The sequence below is a fragment of the Liolophura sinensis genome, chromosome 3 (assembly GCF_032854445.1).
Source record: "Liolophura sinensis isolate JHLJ2023 chromosome 3, CUHK_Ljap_v2, whole genome shotgun sequence".
Classification (NCBI taxonomy): domain Eukaryota; kingdom Metazoa; phylum Mollusca; class Polyplacophora; order Chitonida; family Chitonidae; genus Liolophura; species Liolophura sinensis.
Genome location: NC_088297.1, coordinates 6,057,523 through 6,078,239, shown reverse-complemented (window position 1 = coordinate 6,078,239; position 20,717 = coordinate 6,057,523). Strand labels below are relative to the sequence as shown.

At 42.5% G+C, this 20,717-nt stretch overlaps 1 protein-coding gene across 1 annotated transcript; it reads left to right on the top strand.

The window, feature by feature from the left end:
- The first annotated feature begins 510 nt into the window (after nucleotides 1-510).
- Nucleotides 511-14,287, top strand: LOC135464163 (uncharacterized). The gene is made up of 9 exons (XM_064741663.1): nucleotides 511-617; nucleotides 920-1,035; nucleotides 1,977-2,198; nucleotides 4,679-4,765; nucleotides 5,003-5,114; nucleotides 6,757-6,910; nucleotides 9,511-9,658; nucleotides 11,599-11,694; nucleotides 13,773-14,287. Exons 1-9 carry the CDS (start codon nucleotides 539-541, stop codon nucleotides 14,271-14,273), a joined length of 1,515 nt encoding a protein of 504 aa, XP_064597733.1. The 5' UTR covers nucleotides 511-538; the 3' UTR covers nucleotides 14,274-14,287.
- The last annotated feature ends 6,430 nt before the right edge of the window (nucleotides 14,288-20,717 follow it).

The following is a 20,717-nucleotide window of genomic DNA, read 5'->3' as shown; positions in this document are numbered from 1 at the left end:
GGCCATCCTTAAAAAATTCTTTGTTGAGCGTAACTCATTACTGTCAGAAAATATAGGATGGGTTAGTAAGGGGATAGCCTATAATGTTTGATCAGCGAATGTGGAAAAAATCTCTTGTGTAGACATACTGCCAGGTAGGTAATCATCAGGAAACCCTGGTGATGGACTGGCATATGTGACAGGCAGCAGCCAATCTGGAGGAAGCTAGGCTTGAACAAACAATCTCATTGGTCAGAAGGTATAGTATTCAAAGATATATGTCTTGAACATGTCTCAAAAACAGCATTGATAACACAGGTCTGGATAGTACAGAATGAGTGATTGAATGAGTGATTGTGGTGTAATCACACGTCAACCATGTTGCAGACATATCGTGACGAAATTTACGCATGTACCTAATTATTAATAAAAATTGAATATGTACATATAATTTTTAAAAGAAATGGCTGGGTTAAGTTTTCATACATTTTGACATTGGTATGATTTTTTCTTGACCTTGCCGACCTTTGCCCCCAGCCATCAGTGGTTCATCAGCAGCATGAACAGACTGATAGAGGTCAGAGGTGACCAGACTCCCACACAGGTCTCCAAGTCTCTATTCAACATCATACAGACAGGTAAGTCCAATATGACACTCTGATCACTATCATTGATAGCCCCACCAATATTAAATGCAGCGCTTTTTTTTAGCTGTTAACTCAAATTGTGCCTTAAACAAAACTATCCAGGTATTTAAATGATTTATATCTTGGAATTAAAAAAAAAAATAAAAACATTGAAAATGTTGAAGTCACTTTTAAAAAAAATGATTTATGTAGACACAGAATTTTCTAAAATATGTCACTTGAAAAATGACTTACATTAGGTGAAATATGGTGCTTCGTTAACTGACCACTTACTGTATGTGTCTATTTACCAGGATGTAGTGATCCTGACCCCTCCAGTGAGATGCTGAGGGAATGGGTAGTACAGACCTACCTAACCTTTATACACAGACCAACATTGCCACGGCTCTTGCTCTCTGTTGCTGTCTGGGTACGTATTTAATCTGCTGCCGGAAATGTTGGTTTGTGTAGTGGAAAAACACCTCGGTAATAATGATTCTCTGAACAAAATCAAGAATCAGCATTTGTGAGGCGTTTGTTCTGTTTAAATGTCAGTCTCGTTTGTAGTGAATCTGAACAAGACCATTTTTAAAGAAAAAAGCCACAGGATTATTGTGCATCTTGCATATAACAAGGCATTGTGATATGCCTTTAAGTTCATGTCATGTTACATGAAGAAATTGTTGTCCACCTATACATCGAGGGGCTTTACTCTTGGTAGGACATGTGTTTTAATGTCCAATGTTTATAAGCTTACAGCATTGTGTTTGGGGAGATGAAGGAATATCATTGTATTGATGGCAGGGAACTGTGTCAGTTAAAGTTACTACCAGGTTTACAGCTACTGCTAAAAGTTGCAATAATCCATCCAGTAGCTAGCCATTAGCCAGCCATTAGCCAGCCAGTAGTGTGTTAGCGGTTTGCCTGCAGTTGTAATCAGTTACAAAGAATGACTGAAGTTTCTGGTTCACATCTATAGATGGATATCGTGACAGTATGTAGGGTACTCGCTGTCTCAGTTAAATAGATACAGAATTGATTCTGATTGGTTGGTGTGAAATATGGGCAAGTCCAGGCTATGTCTTCCCGAAATTGAATTTTAGGCATGGTGTATTTATTCAAGCATGACCAAGGCTACATGGTTTAACCCAGGAAACTGTATCTCCACTGTCAGCCAATCAGTGTCGATCCTGTATTCCTTTGAAGAGCTCACTGCTACTCTCAGGCCCATGACAAATAATGTTGTGTGTGTGTGTGTGTGTGTGTGTTTTTTTTTAAGAGAATGGCAGTGATTTACTCTAGGTAGGTATTCTTTTTCGTCCAGTTTTGATGTAAATTAGAAATTTTTCATCTTTGGTCTTTTTTGCCCAGGTGATTGGTGAATATTCTCACAGTGTAGCAGACTTTGATGCCGCGTCAGCGTGTGATGGTTTTATAAAACACTACCAGTTGCCATCAACAGAGGAGGGATCAAGGCACTATATTATCTCCAGTCTGCGCAAACTCTTCCTGAATGACCAGATCTCCACATCAGAGCTTCAGAGTTTTGTTAACATATTAGAGAGCTCCACAAAGGGACATAATCTCCAGCAGGTGAGTGTGACCAAGAGGTTGTACAGCACTAAAAAGTTGTCATGACTGCATGTATATGTGTATATGGAGGAATGTCTTAATAAATATTTTGCCAAAACAGTACTCCCTGATCTCCATTGACCAAAATCACATAAGCTGCCAGAAAGCCGCCATTTTCCACCGCGGCATAAATATTCAATAATTAAATATCGTGCCTACCATTTTCTCACTAGGATCGCATTGGTGGCTCAGTGGTCGGGAGACCTGGGATCAAACTTGGGTCGAGTCACACCAAAGACTGTTAAAATAGTACTTGTTGCTGCCTTGCTTGGCGCTCAGCTCTGAGAGGTTCCAATAAGGAAACATTCACTGGTTGGCTCAGTGTCAGCATAATGTGAAATTGTTTCTGAAATTTGCTTTCAGAAACTCATGTGAATGTAATCAAAGACAATTGCTTTAGATTTTTGGCAGGCCACCTGGTACAGAAAAACTTTTTACTTTTGAGCAATAAGAGTTCAAACTCAGAAAAAGCCTGTTGCCTTGGTAACCTTTAGGTTTGATTACAGTGTTATCAATCATTTAGTACAATGCCTATAATGACCACTTCGGTGGCCTAATGTTTAGAGTGTCTGCCTCAAAGATGGGTGACCCGGGATCAAATCCCGGTAGGGTCAAACCCAGTGTCAGTATAATGTGACCAGATGGGGTGTCTGGTGTTTTCGGCAAGATACTTCAGTGGCGACAGTATTTTAATGGCAAGGACTCTCCCTGCCACAAGAAGACACAGTTTGACTCCCTGTCATCATATGACTGAAAAACTGCTTATAGCCCAAGCATACATGCACCCCATTTTCGCATTATAACTCAGCTGGGATCTTGGGACGCGTTCTACAAAGCATTTTAGTCAGCTTTGAAGTGCACTCTACATATGTCACACCTTGTGACTGCACACCTTGTGACTGCACACCTTGTGATTGCACACCTTGTGACTGCACACCTTGTGACTGCACACATTGTGATTGCACACCTTGTGATTCCACACATTGTGATTGCACACCTTGTGATTCCACACATTGTGATTGCACACCTTGTGACTGCATACCTTGTGATTGCACACCTTGTGACTGCACACCTTGTGACTGCACACCTTGTGACTGCACACCTTGTGACTCCACACATTGTGATTGCACACCTTGTGACTGCACACCTTGTGACTGCACCCCTTGTGATTGCACACCTTGTGACTGCACACCTTGTGACTGCACACCTTGTGATTCCACCCCTTGTGATTCCACACCTTGTGACTGCACACCTTGTGACTGCATACCTTGTGATTCCACACCTTGTGATTCCACACCTTGTGATTGCACACCTTGTGACTGCACACCTTGTGACTCCACACATTGTGATTGCACACCTTGTGACTGCACACCTTGTGACTGCACACCTTGTGATTGCACACCTTGTGATTGCACACCTTGTGATTCCACACCTTGTGACTGCACACCTTGTGATTCCACACATTGTGATTGCACACCTTGTGACTGCACACCTTGTGATTGCACACCTTGTGACTGCATACCAGGCTTTTTTTTTTACTATTTCGAAAGTAAAGGAATAGCACTAATTAAATGGTATAATTTGTCACATGAGATGTGACAGTTAATGAGTTCAGACAAGCTCCCAACAATCGGGTTAAACAAGACATAAGTCGATTGTCCTGCTCAACAGAGTCAACCTATGGGTAACAAAAGACAAAACCTAGCGGTCGTCAGCAGCTGTGAGCAACTGAACGTTAGCATGCATATATCAGTGGAACTGGATACAACTGGTTACTTGAAGTGGCGGAAAAGTACAACGTGTGCAACTCTGAGGAACTGCTGAATCAGCAGTGATCACAGAACAGTGTCATTCCAGTCGCTGGCATTTCTTCCAGTCGCCAAAAACCTAGTTGCGCCCAGTCTCAACATCGATGTATTCTCCATTTTTCTGTTTGTGTATGGCTATGGAGGTTAATTCCTCCTGGCTCTTTACCATTTTTCTCCACCAAATAAAGAAAACTTGGCGATGATGATGCATGTGAAATAGTGTCAAGCAATGTCTCGCTTTAAGATCATGTAAATGTTGAAGTAGGCATTTGCAACATAATCAACAATGAGTTATATGTCAATGTAGTGACATACCCTAAACGACCAAAAATTTTATCTGTGAATAGCTTTCTCGTTTTTCCTGATTCTGAGAGTTCTGTTGATTGTACAACGGTGTTTTGATGTTTGTTTGGAAGGTAAGATGATATCTTTTGATATCTCAAAAAATGAAAGTTTCAGCACCAGAAATAATGTTTATGACATTTATTTGCCTGTAAAAATGCACTGTTTGGTCATAACTTCAGGGTAGTTTAAATTGTATGCCACTTGATGTGTTAGAAACAAAACCTGGGCAATGGATGTTCAAATAGTTCTATTTTTATATCTGTTTAAATGTTGTGTTTTTATTTTCAGCGGATTCTAGAATTAAAGATGCTTGCAAATGTTGAAACTAAATTTAAAGACCGTCTGAGGACGAGGAGTGAAACCAGTGGGCAGATGGTGCGTATCTGTTGGTAATGCATATATTGTAGTACAGTGCCCTGGCTTGGCTGGGAGGAACATTGCTGGCATTGTTTTCCAGTAACATGAAAAGCAATGTTAAAGTAAATGTTGGGGTGGTATCTTGCTATCAAGTTCTTATTCCATTTTTGGATTTTTAGTGTCACCTGTAAAGCACAAAATTGGTGTCTCCTTACATAAAGTACATGTATAAAAACAACTGTCTTTGTTACACAGATGGACTTCACGCTGTCTTTCCTGGACGATTATGTCACTGAGGCTCTAGAAAGGGGATCTCTGGTGTACAAACCTCGACAGATTCGATTCTCTGAGATGAAAAAAACATCAGGTTTGTAAAGATCAAGTTATAGGTGAACTGGTTTAATGTCTGAAGGAGAGGGAAGAGTGGGGAAGGGGATTTATTTCTTTATTTGTCTTTATTGGTTATTACCCTTAATGTTCTTGTTGTTCTCTATATGTGTTTGTCTGTCACTTCATCTATCTAAATTTTGAGAGTCGAAAAACATTTTTTCAGATGGCATTTTACCGACCTCTGACCTGCTTCCTCTAGTCAGTATTTATATACTATCGTCCAAAAGAAACTTTACCAAGGCTTTGAGAGACGACCGAACAAAAACAACCACATGTTGCATATGCAAGAGATATGTGTTCAAGAGAGTTATGTTTTAGGATGGTGTGAACTAGATGAGACTCCATGATAGGAGAAACATTTTCATGAACAGGCACACAAAGATGCATGTGTGAAAACGAAATGAAACAAATCGCATTTGCTAAGTTTCTTTTGGACGTCAGTATATATAGCTTTGTCCAAAACTATTGAACAGAATTCATTGGCACTTCATGTATGTCCTGGACCAAGTTTGGTTAGGGCAAATCTCCCTCGACATACTTCATCAGTTAGTCTATTATATTTTGGGTTTTTCTTCTACCGTACAACTTTAATGTAAGTGTGTTAAATGAGAGATGCACTGGACTTTCTCATCCGACGATGAATCACTGATGTCATCTCAAATAAGAAGCCTTGGATGACTTTTCATCCGCTGCACTCATGTCGCATTTATCGTTTATTTATCGTTGACTTCAGTTCTTCAGATTGGGCAATAATATTGTCAAGAAGCGTCTGTGTTAGTTAAAGAACTGTGCTTCTTGAGCTGACATGGGTTTTAGTTCATCAACAACGATTGCATTTGCTCACTGACAGCTTTCATGTATCTGTAGAGCAATGGTGAGAGTAGTTCTCCTTTGCACAATTTTGCTCTTACAGAGCTATCTTCCACGTTCATCTCACAACACTGAATGACTTGTACGCATACTTTTAGAAACAAAATGCAGATCTTTATTGTTTTAGCTTTTATGGATATTGGGCATTTTGAGAGGTGTAAATTGTGCTGAAATGCCTGTAATCTGAAGCAGTGGTTCCCTCATGCCTAATTACAGTCAAAGATGTAAAATCTCACCCATGACTTCTTAAAACCGCTGAATGTGTCTGAGAATTCGTTTGATCTATTGAGGTGTGTAAATTGAGAATATAGGATGATATCTTACTGGAAAGGCATAAGTTTCGGCATGAAATGTGATATTAAATTATGACATTCATTGACCTCAAAGGATGCAATTTTTGGGGGTCCGGCCCGGATAGCACAGTTGGTAGAGCGTCTGCTTCGGGAACAGTAGATCCAGGGTCAATGGCTCAGGCAGGGCAGCTTACTTGCCTTCGGTAAGTCGTCTCATTGAAGCAGCACTAAATAAAAGAGCAGTGGAAATCCATCCTGCAACAAGGAGGCACATTACACATACATGCACCCTAAGGATTCCTTCGTCGTCATATGACTGAAAAATTGTTGAGTACGACATTAAACCCCAAGCACTCACTCACTCACTTTTTGGGGGAGAAATTTGGGGTTATTTGCTATTGATTGGGGCCAGGTGATGCTTTCTGTAAATAAATAAGCTGCATGTTTGTTTGACAGATGTGAAGTCAATATTGGATGAGATCAATTACGACAGGTACAGCAGCTCTGTGGGCAGTCTAGGGACAGGTAACTCCGGGGAGGCAGGAAATGGACAGCCACTAGAGGGCAGCACTGACTCTGTGCACTCGGGAAGTGGGAAGATTGAAAACAGGTTTGTGTGTGAGCTAGAACACCAATGTACCATGAAAGTTGGGACCTCCGTGGCTCAGTCGGTTAGCGCGCTAGCGCAGCGTAGTGACCCAGAAGCCTCTCACCAATGAGGTCGCTGTGAGTTCAAGACCAGCTCATGCTGGCTTCCTCTCCGGCCGTACGTGGGAAGGTCTGTCGGCAACCTGCGGATGGTCGTGGGTTTCCCCCGGGCTGTGCCCGGTTTCCACCCACCATATGCTGGCCGCCGTCGTATAAGTGAAATATTCTTGAGTACGGCGTAAAACACCAATCAAATAAATAAATAAAATAAATACCATGAACGTTTGTGGCTAAACTGCAGTGGGTTTTTTTTGGCAGTGACAAGCAGATGGAAAATATGGGAAAAGGGACAATACATGTATAAGGAGATGAGCAACATTGGATTGTGTAGGAACAATAACAGGCTTATGATAACCAGAAAACATACAACAGCAAAACAGTGTGCATTATGTAAGATGACCCGAAAGTTGGAGATGACGTGATCGCCATAGCGTGGCTGAAAACAAAATGGCCATCACATGTCGAAGCATAAAAGAAAATGGCCCTCAGTAGAGCGGAAAATTATACAAATCCAACGAATACACCATCACTGACACTGATTCCGTGATTCCATTATAGGCTTTTTCCTATGCTGTAACATTGTGAGGACTTTTTTGTTGCCCACTCTGTCTGTTACTAAGGAGATCGTGCGGTCTCTCTAACTTCAGGTCTGTCTTACAGAATGGCATATGTAAATGTTAAAGGTCAACAAAATCCTGTTTTGGACTTACGAGGTCATGAAGTAGGTGTTTTATTTAGTGTTTATGTTGTTAAGACAAAATGTTCACAGCCATGTTTACGGGAGTAAGGCATGTACAATGGAGACTCCAGCATAATGGCAATTAGATGCACATTTGTTCAGCCTCAAATCATGATTAGCATGGTTAAAGTTATTTATTTATTTAACTGGAGTTTTATGCCGTACTCAAGAATATTTCACTTATACAATGGTGGGAGGAAAACGGGCAGAGCCTGAGGGAAACCCACGACCATCTGCAGGTTGGTGGCAGACCTTCCTACATACGGCCAGAGAGGAAGCCAACATGAGCTGGATTTGAACTCGCAGTGACCACATGGTATGGCTAATGTGTCTTCCAGGATACATATACCTGACCAAAGCACTTGTTAATAGAGTAAGACTCCAAAACAAATTTAGTGAAGTGCTTGCCTTTTCGTATCTGGGGAACTACAGGTCCTGGTTCAATCCAGGCCTTGGACAGAGATTTTGTTCATTTCCCAGCTCTCACTATTTGCGGAGCCTTTGTGACAGTAAAGGGGTAACGGTTGATGATGCCTGTGTGTACGTATGTGCAGTCTAACGTTTGTTAAAGGTTCCCACCAATATGGTGGGCATATCTGTACCTGTGGGCATATCTGTACCTGTGGGCATTTCTGTACCTGTGGGCATTTCTGTACCTGTGGGCATATCTGTACCTGTGGGCATATCTGTACCTGTGGGCATATCTGGACCTGTGGGCATATCTGTACCTGTTGGCATATCTGTACCTGTGGGCATATCTGTACCTGTGGGCATATCTGTACCTGTGGGCTTATCTGTACCTGTGGGCATATCTGTACCTGTGGGCTTATCTGTACCTGTGGGCATATCTGTATCTTTGGGCATATCTGTACCTGTGGGCATATCTGGACCTGTGGGCATATCTGTACCTGTGGGCTTATCTGTACCTGTGGGCATATCTGTACCTGTGGGCTTATCTGTACCTGTGGGCATATCTGTACCTGTGGGCATATCTGTACCTGTGGGCATATCTGTACCTGTGGGCATATCTGGACCTGTGGGCATTTCTGTACCTGTGGGCATATCTGTACCTGTGGGCATTTCTGTACCTGTGGGCATATCTGTACCTGTGGGCTTATCTGTACCTGTGGGCATATCTGTATCTTTGGGCATATCTGTACCTGTGGGCATATCTGTACCTGTGGGCATATTCGGACCTGTGGGCATATCTGTGCCTGTGGGCATATCTGTACCTTTGGGCATATCTATGCCTGATAAGTGGCAAAGTTCATCAGTTAGTAATCGCTCGGTTTCCTCCACCCATAAACCTGGCCAGCCTCACAACCATTGTATTGATGGAGGGGAAAATTCCTGGTATTGGTGCGTTATGATATTGGTGCATTATGGCATTGGTGCATTATGGCATTGGTGCATTATGGTATTACACAGCAATGAAATACTAAACAAAAAGCAGTTGCAAGTGGGAAAGTTCATCAGTAACTTGCCAAAGGTCAGTGGTTTACCCAGATTCCTCCGCCCATAAAACTGGCCAGTTGAAATTCACCACCTCTGAATACATGCAAGTGAAAAATTCGTGAATATAGTATTGAACCACGGTGAAATAGAGAAAAAACAAACAGGCAAAGCCGATATAAAAGTGAACCACGGTGAAATAGAAAAAAAAACAAACAGGCAAAGCCGATATAAAAGTGAACCACGGTGAAATAGAAAAAAAAACAAACAGGCAAAGCCGATATAAAAGTGAATATAGTGTTGTTATCCAGGACCACTGGTCTCAACCTAAGCGGTGTGAAGAAGGTGTGGGGGAGGGGAGGAGTCACCCAGTCTGATACCCCACCGTTGGGGAGAATCACAGATGTCAGGCCAGGAGATCGGGACACACTAGAACAATACCAACAACCCCCTGGGAAGGTAAGGCCTCCACAGTTGTTTGTTCAGAGCTCTTTGAGTGGACAGTTGCACCCCTATTGTGTGAAATTCTGCGATTCAACTCTGCTGTGTGTATACCTCGTTGCGACCGTATCTGTCCGTCTGTCCGTCTGTCCATCTGTCTGCTCGTCCACCTAGACTGGATGTAAATTGTGAAATAGGAAAACTGTCCATTCCCAAAGCCTTACAGTTTTAAGTGGTTAAATAATAAATATGGACACAATCATAAACTTTCCCATCCTAATCCTGTATTTGGTAAAAAGTATTAATGTCTACAGTGCAGTTAGATCCAGACTTCGCATGCTATACTAGCTGACCATCATACGCATAGAATGAACAGAGGCTGGACAATGGTCACTAGGAGGCTAGCTTGACAATGGTCACTAGGAGGTTAGCTGAACAATGGTCACTAGGAAGCTAGCTGGACAATGGTCAGAATGAGGCTAGCTGGACATTGGTCACTAAGAGATTAACTGGACAATGGTCACTATGACGCTAGCTGGACAGTGGTCACTAGGAGGTTAGCTGGACAATGGTTATTAGGAGTCTAGCTGGACAATGGTCACTAGGAGGCTAGCTGGACAGTAGTGACTAGGAGGCTAGCTGGACAGTGGTCACTAGGAGGCTAGCTGGACAATGGCCACTAGGAGGCGAGCTGGACAATGGTCACAAGGAGGCTAGCTGGACAATAGTCTCTCGGAGGCGTGTAATTTACTAATATATATGCGTTTACATGAACAGTCGGAACAAAACCCTAACTGAGGTAAACTAACAAGGGACCATATTTCATCGGTTACATGTGACCATTTACCAGCTATCACACGGTCGTCGCTGCTCTGGTTTTACTCTTTATGCTGTATGTCTATCACACTGTCGTCGCTGCTCTGGTTTTACTCTCTATGCTGTACGTCTATCACACTGGCGTCACTGCTCTGGTTTTACTCTCTTTGCTGTACGTCTATCACACTGTCGTCGCTGCTCTGGTTTTACTCTCTATGCTGTATGTCTATCACACTGTCGTTGCTGCTCTGGTTTTACTCTCTATGCTGTACGTCTATCACACTGTCGTCACTGCTACGGTTTTACTCTCTATGCTGTATGTCTATCACACTGTCGTCGCTGCTCTGGTTTTACTCACTATGCTGTATGTCTATCACACTGTCGTCGCTGCTCTGGTGTTACTCTCTATGCTGTATGTCTATCACACTGTCGTCGCTGCTCTGGTTTTACTCTCTGTGCTGTACGTCTATCACACTGTCGTCGCTGCTCTGGTTTTACTCACTATGCTGTACGTCTATGACACTGTTGTCACTGCTCTGGTTTTACTCTCTGTGCTGTATGTCTATCACACTGTTGTCACTGCTCTGGTTTTACTCTCTATGCTGTACGTCTATCACACTGTCGTCACTGCTCTAGTTTTACTCTCTATGTTGTTTCTCTATCACACTGTCGTCGCTGCTCTGGTTTTAGTGTCTATGCTCTACGTCTATCACACTGTCGTCACTGCACTGGTTTTACTCTCTATGTTGTTTCTCTATCACACTGTCGTCACTGCACTGGTTTTACTCTCTATGCTGTACGTCTATCACACTGTCGTCACTGCACTGGTTTTATCCCTATGCTGTACGTCTATAGTTATACATGAACGTGCCATCCTCTGCTGATGATGGTTGACAGTATGAAGAGTATGAACAGATTTCATGTTTTCCTGAGGTACTAGGGTGCACTAGGTTTGACCATTCTTATAAACATATTTACTGGCTGGCAGTCATATTCATCTTTAAAGCCACGGGTTTAAGTTTTTAGGATTTGCGGCCCAAAGATAACTTCCATCTCTCTTTCTTGATTTTCTTGTCAAATGGTTGGCAATGAAGTCTTGCGGAGATATATTTTAATTCTGAAAAACATTTTGAATTCCCCAGCATCAAATGGATGAGGAGAGACGGAGAAAAGAGGACTTGGCAGCAGCGTTGTTCAGTGGTGTCAGCGGTACTACTTCATTTTCCGCTATGGTAAGTTGATGAGGACAGGGTTGGGTGCTGGGTGCAGTGAGTGAATCAGGATATCTTGATGTCTGTATAGGCAGTGCTTTCAGTAACATCATGCTAGTCATGTTGGGTTGATGTACGTGTTTATAACATAAAAATGATTTTCAGGTGAGGTAATGTTTATTTGATGGATTGATAACTAATGACAGAGGTGAAGGAAACCTAAGTGCTCGGGGAAGTCAAATTACCTTTGCCAAGTTATACAGGTGATTTTTATGATATTGTATGATGGGAAAAAGTGGTCTCTTGTGAACTTTATGCCAGGCCACACAAAGGAAAATCGTGTACCACTGTGCAAGAGTGGTATTGAACCCATGTCTTGTGTCACATAGCAATTTGACATGGTAAATAAGTGTTAAGAACTGGATGTTTCTACACGTATGTGGTGTTTCAATGAAACCCACCATTATATAAAAGTGAATGGTCCATATTAATAGTTAGCACACCAATGCTGAAAGATTGGATGTTAAAAATGTTGCCAACTGACAGAGTGATGAACTACTTAGTCACATTTAAGGTAAATAAGAACAAAAATAACATTCGTTATCGCCAACTGGTACACAAGGGAGGTAATGCTGTTATAAATGTATTATATGTAAGCTGGATTATCTCCCATTTCAAACCACTGGCTCTACAAAAAATTTGTAGTTCGATCAGATCTGTGCTTTTGCCATAATCTAACTGGCTTCCTGTAGATTTTCTTTGACTGAACACTCCAGGATCTAGTCCAAATCTAGTCCAACGTTGCACCAAGGTATTAGTCCATAGAGGGCTTTTCATAATCATGTTCAGGGTCTTCTGTGGCTCAGTTGGTTAGCACGCTAGCGCAGCGTTAAGACCCAGGAGCCTCTCACCAATGCGGTCACTGTGAGTTCAACTCCAGCTCGTGCTGGCTTCCTCTGTGGCCGTATGTGGGAAGGTCTGCCAGCAACCTGCAGATGGTTGTGGCTTCCCCCCGGGCTCAGCCCGGTTTCCTCCCACCATAATGCTGGCTGCCGTCGTATAGGTGAAATATTCTTGAGTACGGCGTAAAATGCCAATCAAATAAATAAATAACTAAATAATCATGTTCATAACTTTGACGTGAAACTTGTTCAACATGAACACGACCTCAGACCTGTAGGCAAGCTCGGCAAAAAGGGTTGCTAAAATAAAGCCCTCTTATGTCATAGATAATTTTGCAGCCATTAGATCTTGTATAATGTTGTCCTCGATTGTGGCCTGAAGTTGCCACTCTGAATCTGGGCCCAGTTTCACAAAGATGTCCTACATGTACAATAATCGCACATACAGAACTATGGTATCTGAATAGTGACATAGACAAATATTGTATGACAAATGTACATTAAAAAATGTCATACGCCACTTTGTGCTTCGTGGATGGCCACTGAAGTTGCTGTACACTATCTGTGGTTGATCAGTGTGGATGGGTCATTCAATCTGTAGCTAGCCAATGAGGTTGCTGCATGCAAACTGTAGTAGACCAATGAAGTCGCTGCGCACAATCTGCAGGTGACCAGTGAAGTTAGTGCACTGAATCTGCAGATGACCAATGAGGAAGCTGCACCCAATCTGTGAGAGACCAATGAGATAGATGTACCCAGTTTGCAGGTGACCAGTGAAAATACTACATGCAATCTGCAGCTGACCAATCATCTTCCTGTATATATATGGCTAACCAGTGAGGTGCCTGCATCCAATCTATGGCTAAACACTTGGGTTGCAGTGCTCAGCCTGTGATAGACCAATGAGGTTGCTCCATCCAGTCTGTGGTTAACAAATGAGGTTGCTACATTCTAATCCATAGCTAACCATTGAGCTTGGTGGACCAGTGAGGTTGAGACAAAGATGGTTGTTTACTCTTGGCACTCCAGTTTCCTGCACCTATCAAATAAATAACTACCTGTACCAATATAAATAACTAATAGGTTTCTTTCTCTCATTCATGCTGATATTAGCATAAAAAAATATTTCTGTATGTCAGAATTTTTTTTTCAGTCATTGGTAATTTGTTCTTACATGTCTCTTGGTGTTAGGTAAGTGCCCAGGGATGTGAGGACCCTAAAGGATGTGCTGGACACGTCACTCCAAGCGAACCAGCGTCCATTGGTTTAGGCCTGGCTGAAAGACAACCGAAACTAGCAGACATTTTGGTTAAACAAAAACCAACTGATGGTCATGACTGGCGGAAATTTAAGAAACAAGAGGAAAACTCTAGTGGAATGCCAAACCAGTTTGACCATTTAAACCCTGACTTGGAAGTTAAAGCATTGTCAGAAACATCCACAAATTTATCATCGGAAAATTTCATGAACAGCCTCTTGGTCTCAAGTTCAGAAACAGTTACCACTCTCCATAGTGGAGGATCAGAATCCCAGCCATCACAGGAAGAGCACAGCACAGACGACAACCAGGTCCCAGGAATGTACTCTGTGGAAAGTCCCACACCTGTGGAGAGCCAGAGTTCACTGTATGACCTTTTGAGGTCAGAGTTGACAGAGGAGGAGTTACAACAACAACAAGTAGAAGAGCCACATGATCAATCTTGAAGCTTCTAGTCAAATTTTTCAAAACGTGTTTTAACTGATCTGCATTATTTATTTGAAGTAATGTTATTTATATTTAAAGGCTGTTGTTTTGAATATGTTGTTTTAGATATGTTGTTGTCTGTATTCAAACATGTCTGTATAATTAAATATTTGAAACAACAGAAAAACCGTGTTGAGTTTCACTTGAGTTGATTCTTTGAGTGAGTCTGTGAGCAGTCGAAAAGTCTACAATGTTAAGACATACATGTATAGAGAAAATTTTTGTGTGATTTAGTGGAAAGAAAAGTCACTGAGCTTTTGTTGTTGTTGTTGCAATTCTTGGTTCACATTTTGGAAGAAGATAGACCTAAAAAAACGTGATAAGATTTTATTTTTTTTTTAATATTTCACTTATACGACGGCGGCCAGAACTATGGTGGGTGGAAACAGGGCAGAGCCCGGGGGAAACCCTCGACCATCTGCAGGTTGCTCCCAGACCTTCCCACGTACGGCCCGAGAGGAAGCCAGCATGAGCTGGACTTGAACTCACAGCGACCGCATTGGTGAGAGGCTCCTGGGTCATCACGCTGCGCTATCGCGCTAACCAACTGAGCCACGGAGGCCCCAAGGAATAAGAAAAATGGATAGTAGGCCTATACTAGTTAGGCTAAAAACATGGAAAAATAAAGCATGTTGGCAGTAAACAAGGAATAAAAGACACCCAGCCATTTTCTATCTCAAAACAAGACATACTTCTGTTAAATAAAACATAGTTTATGTACATCGGCAATCATTCCCTGGTGGGGGGGTTTGTTGCTAAGATGCTTGCCTTTCGGTGTGCAGAACACCGAGTGTGGGATCAATCCCGGGCTAGGGCAGGGATATTGATGATTTACCTTGTCTAACTGTAACAGTAGGTGGTCCACAACTTTTGTGTGGCCATCTGAGTAGTATTAACTTGCGTTGAAGACCACTTGTCTTCCACGAATTTGATGTGGACATTTGCATGTCGCACTTGGGGGAAAGTCAGTCAGTAACTTGCCAAAGGTTGGTGGTTTACTCCGAGAACTCTGGTGGTCCGCCGCCCATAAAAGTGGCCACAAGTGAAAAATTCTGAAGTACTGCATTAACCACCAATCCGGTGTATGTATATATGCTAAAGGTTTTACGGCAACCCGTAAATAATTAAAACACCTGCCCAGAGTTCAGAGAACAATTGTATGGCTTTATTCAACCAAAGATAAACAACTGACAAAATTCATTTCAGCATATTTTGGAGGTGAAAAACTGTTTAAATTAGTAGGCTTTAGTGTACACGCATTTATGGTCCTTGTTAATTGTATTTCTATGACTTAATTTAAGCAACCAGTATCGGAGATTTAGACATTTTAATTACTTTTCATTCGCTTAGTAAAATGCATTTTAGTTGGTCAGAATGTTAGGTCAGAGGTGCCGTCATCGAAAGGGGCAAAATAGTAGAAGACTTGAGCAAAAAGAGTAAGCTTAAGGCAGAGGAGCGACGACGCCTTTCAATTTACATCAGTTAGGGTTTTATTCTAACTGTGCACGTAAATGCTTAGTTGCAAGTAATACACCCACAAGCACCAACGGAGAAGCAGAATAAGTGTAAAAAAAATGGTGATGTTAACTGCAATTTGTTAGACGTCACTGCTGTAGAATTACTTAAAGTTCAAGAAGACGACGATGATTGTATGACTTCGTAAAGATGGTAGTCATCAAGAACATAGCCAACTTCCGGTATGTTTCGAAAGGAGTACTTGTGTCTTTGCGACTAAGAAAGATCCTGTTTCAATGAGCATGATCGATTAACATTTTCCGCCTACACAAGCCGTTCCAAGCTGTGTAAAAACACATCATTCTCTGCATTTACCGTACACTTCAACCACCCATTGATTTACGAGCACAGCTATTCAGAAACAGTGACATCGCAAAAAAGAAACAAAGAGTACACCGTTTGACCAGACTTGTTTTACGCCAGCAATGTTCAACATTTCTGCCGGCATTCCAGTGACAGTTTCAGACCAGTGGATGGCATTCACTGTCGCGCTGACATATTGGTTTGCTCACTAGTTTGTATAGGAATATCAACTGGGCTTTTTCCATCTAACAATAAAATAGTGTTTATTGGACGACTACATAAAAAGTGGGTTTCCCCACGGGCTCTGCCCAGTTTCCACCCACCATAATGCTGGCCGCCGTCGTATAAGTGAAATATTCTTGAGTACGGCGTAAGACACCAATCAAACAAACTACATAAAAAGTTATAACAACTTAGTCTTGCGTTGTACAGTAAGGCTAAGGGTGACCAGAATCTGGTGTCCCGCACTCAGTCTCAAACTGAATGTCATTCCAAGTATTTATTTATTTATTTGGTTGGTGTTTTAAAAGTACTCAAGAATATTTCACTTATACAACGGCGGCATGCATTTTGGCGGGAGGAAACCGGGCTGAGCCCAGGGGAAACCCGCGAGGTTGCTGGAAGACCTTCCCACTTTCGGCCAGAGGAAGCCAGCATAAGCTGGACTTGAACTCACATCACTCCAAGTATGAAAACCAATTCCCTTATACGAAAATAAGTTTAGAGCAGCTAGTACAAAATAACACTAGTTACAGTTAATACAGAAACAGTCAAAGTTCTCAGTAAAAATGTTCGACGTGGGTAAGGTGTGCGACTGCTAAAAATAAACCACGATACACACAAGTAGTGTGAGTTCAATCCCGGTTTTGGACAACGTATATTTGTAGATTCACTCGCCCTCAAGTTGGTACGGACCATGCTGACAATTAGCGCTTGACGGAGCTGGTATAGGGCAGTTAGTACAGTCTTCCACCACTAACTTACCAAAGGTTGCTGCCTTACTCCGGACATTCCGGTTTCCTCCACCCACTATATACTTCCTTAGTTCTTTGGTTGTTTGTGTTAAACGTTTTGGGATTTGGTCTTGCAATTGTTGACCCGGAATGTCAATTTTTGGTTAAGCACTGGAATACGAATGTCTGTTCCGACGCATAGATTCATGTCATTTATGTTATCTGCACTATGTCTGTTTAAGACCTGATTTGATGGTTACAGGCTCTGACCTGTCAATGACAACTCGACACACGAGAAGCGGGTTCAAACCCGGCCTTGGGCAGGGAATTCCCAGACTGATTGTGACGGCCACGCCTCCTTCACGAGTATCCACCTTTACACGGGTTAATTGTAAGAAAGTTCGTCAGTATCTTAACAAAGGCCAGTGGTTTCGTAAAAACCTTTAAAATGGAGTTAAACAACAATAAAATAGATAAAATAAATGGAGCTCGCAGAAAATTGTCCCTTCGCCAACAAAAAAACACATGACTTCAAAGGAATTTAAAGATATGTTAGTTTCAGCTGTTTTGATTGGCTTTCAGAATACGCGCACAAGCTTGATAGATTTAATTGATTTGATTTGATTGATTGGTATTCTACGCCGTTTTCTGAATATTTCACTTATACGACGGCGGCTAGCATTATGGTGGAAGGAAACCGGGCAGAGACCGGGGAAAACCTAAGACCATCCGCAGGTTGCCGGAGGACCTTCCCACGTACGGCGGGAGAGGAAGCCAGCACGCATAGTTTTCAGTTGCCTGTATGATGAACCTTACTTCACATTTTAGCTTTCTTTTACTTTAGGCCTCTAAAGAGCTTGATATTTTTTTTGTGACCGTGATTTCCCGTTTTATAATAATTAATCTTTTAGAATTTTTTGAAATTCCTGCAATTAGTGGTGTAAAGAAGCAGCTAGTGTCTCCCCCCTCCCCCGAAGGGAGAGGGGCTAGATGGGGACAGTTGATGCTGACTGGTCACGGCCAACCGCGCATGGTTGGTTGGCGGTGTGAGGCAATGGGGGGACAACGGCAGAGCCTGACAGACAATGGCGGCGCTGACAGACAATAGCGCCCAATGGCGGCGCTGTCAGACAATGGTGGACAATGGCAGCGGTGCATGACAGACAATGGCGGACAGTGGCGGAGCTGACAGACGCTGACAGACAATGGCGATGTTGTTTTTTTTTTTGGCTGGCGTAGATTTGGAGATGTGAAAACCTTGTGGAAGTGGTAATCCTTGTGCGATGAGTGTGTATAATAACATGTTTTATTTAAGAGCGAATTGTGGTTTTGCTATTGATGATTGAAAATTTAAAGATGCTTACAAACACACTAGTTGCTGTGGTCATACACTGTCTTCACTCAAGGATTCGAAGTAGTCTGAAGTAAAATTATCTCAGACAGAGGCCATATTTCACTGGTTACATGTGACTGTTTGTCACACTCTCGTCGCTCATCTGGTTTTACACTCCATATGCTGTAATCTTGTGTGTTTTATACCTACATAAACATGAGGTCTGCTCATGGAACAAGCTAATTAATGTGCAAATTATTACATGAACGGACGGACGGGCGGACGTTTGAACGGACGGGCGGGCGGGCCGGCGTTTGGACGGACGGACAGACGGACGGGCCGGCGGGCGGGCGGGCCAGTGTTTGGACGGACGGGCAGACGGACCCATGACAAAATTATGTAGGAGACGTGGAGTAAGAAAGTACCAGAAACACTAATGGCTTTTCTCTGTAAATTAATGACAAAAATAGGAAGCTAAAGACAGCTTTGCATCGTTTCAATTTGCTTTATTTTTTGGTCCGATTTGCTGTGGTGATTACGTCTATATACCAGAAATTGCCATCTTGTATTCTCTTGTAGAGAATTGAGGTTAAAAGATTCGGATCATGCCTGGCACTCATTTATCTAACAGGCTGAATGATTGATGGACTTTTGGCTCGAATCACTGTACTTGAGAGACCGAAGAGGTAACGTAAAGCAAAAGAAAACAAAAACTAAACTTAACGTCATCCGAGAGAGAAAATAAGTAAAAACTATGTCTGAAACTGGTTTATTTTACAGATTTGAATTTTCACTGAATTAAACACAGCCAAATGCGTTTTTTGGTAATGCAAATAAGGTTCTATAAATAGCTACACTCGTGTACAAAAGCGATGTGCGCCAACAGAGAATACAGGGTCCTTAGTGGGGGCCTCCGTGGCTCAGTCGGTTAGCGCGCTAGCGCAGCGTAGTGACCTAGAAGCCTCTCACCAATGTGGTCGCTGTGAGTTCAAGTCCAGCTCATGCTGGCTTCCTCCCCGACCGTACGTGGCAAGGCCTGTCCGCAACCTGCGGATGGTCGTGGGTTTCCCCCGGGCTGTGCCCGTTTTCCACCCACCATAACAGTCGTCCATAAATCCCACCATATTTATTTATTTGTTTATTTATTTATTGATTGCACGCTTCGATGGCCTAAGCGTCCGCCTCGAAGTCGAGAGACCCGGGATCAAACTCGGGTCGGGTCATTCGGAAGACTTTCAAATTGATATTTGATGCTGCCTCGCGTGACGTTCAACTGAGAGCAAGAAAACAGGATTAGTTGGGCCGGTGTCAGTATAATGTAACTGGATGGGGTGTCATGTCTGTTGTCTTCGACATGATATTTCAGTGACGACTTACTTTTGCGGCTTGGACTTGACCGTCGTTCGCTGCTCTGAATTTACACAGCATACTGCAGTCTGTTAAATGTTTTCTGTTAGAATTGTATGGAATCGTGTCTTGTGTTTAACCCCCTTCAGCCCGGAGTTAGGGGATTTGTAAGTATTGTGTTAAACAAAGTCGCCACATTTGATTTATTTATTTGATTGGTGTTTTACGCCGTACTCAAGAATATTTCACTTATGCAACGGCGGCCAGCATCATGGTGGGAGGAAACTCGGCAGAGCCCGGGGAAACCCACGACTATGCGCAAGTTGCGCAGGCCTTCCCACGCACGACCGGAGAAGAAGCCAGCATGAGCTGACAGCGCGCTAATCAACTGAGCCACGGAGGCCCATTCGATATATGAACAGTTGCAGCCAAAGCGCAACGGAGACAGATAGTTTTGATTAACGATTCACGATTCACGATTTGGATACTCAATAAATTTACACGCCTATAACATTTTTGCATCAACCCGGCATCATTGTGAACTGCTTCTGTGTATATAATGATCTTAAATTCATATATAGGGCATCCGTGATTAGAGTGCCAGCGCGGCGCAATGACCTAGGAGCCTCTCACCAGTGAGATCGCTGTGAGTTCTTGTTGGTTTCCTCTCTGGCCGTACGTTGGAAGGTCTGCAAGCAACCTGAGGAGGGTCTTCGGTTTCCCCTGGCCTCTGCCCGGTTTCCTTCCACCATAAAGCTGCCCGCCGACGTAAAAGTGAAATATTCTTTATTACGGAGTAAACTTCAATGAAATAAATAAATAAATAAATAAATAAATAAATGCATAAATAAATAAATAAATCAGCTGTATCACTGAGAAATAAGTTACCTCACGGAATTCCCAGATAATAATTTCCAGATGTCACTATACCTATATTGGTCCTGGGCCATGGC

Coding starts and splice junctions, on each gene's coding strand:
- LOC135464163 (XM_064741663.1), top strand. CDS start 539: ATGAACAGACTGATAGAGGTCAGAGGTGACCAGACTCCCACACAGGTC. Junction 6,911..9,510: donor AGTGGGAAGATTGAAAACAG/GTTTGTGTGTGA, acceptor GTTGTTATCCAG/GACCACTGGTCTCAACCTAA. Junction 9,659..11,598: donor ACCAACAACCCCCTGGGAAG/GTAAGGCCTCCA, acceptor TGAATTCCCCAG/CATCAAATGGATGAGGAGAG.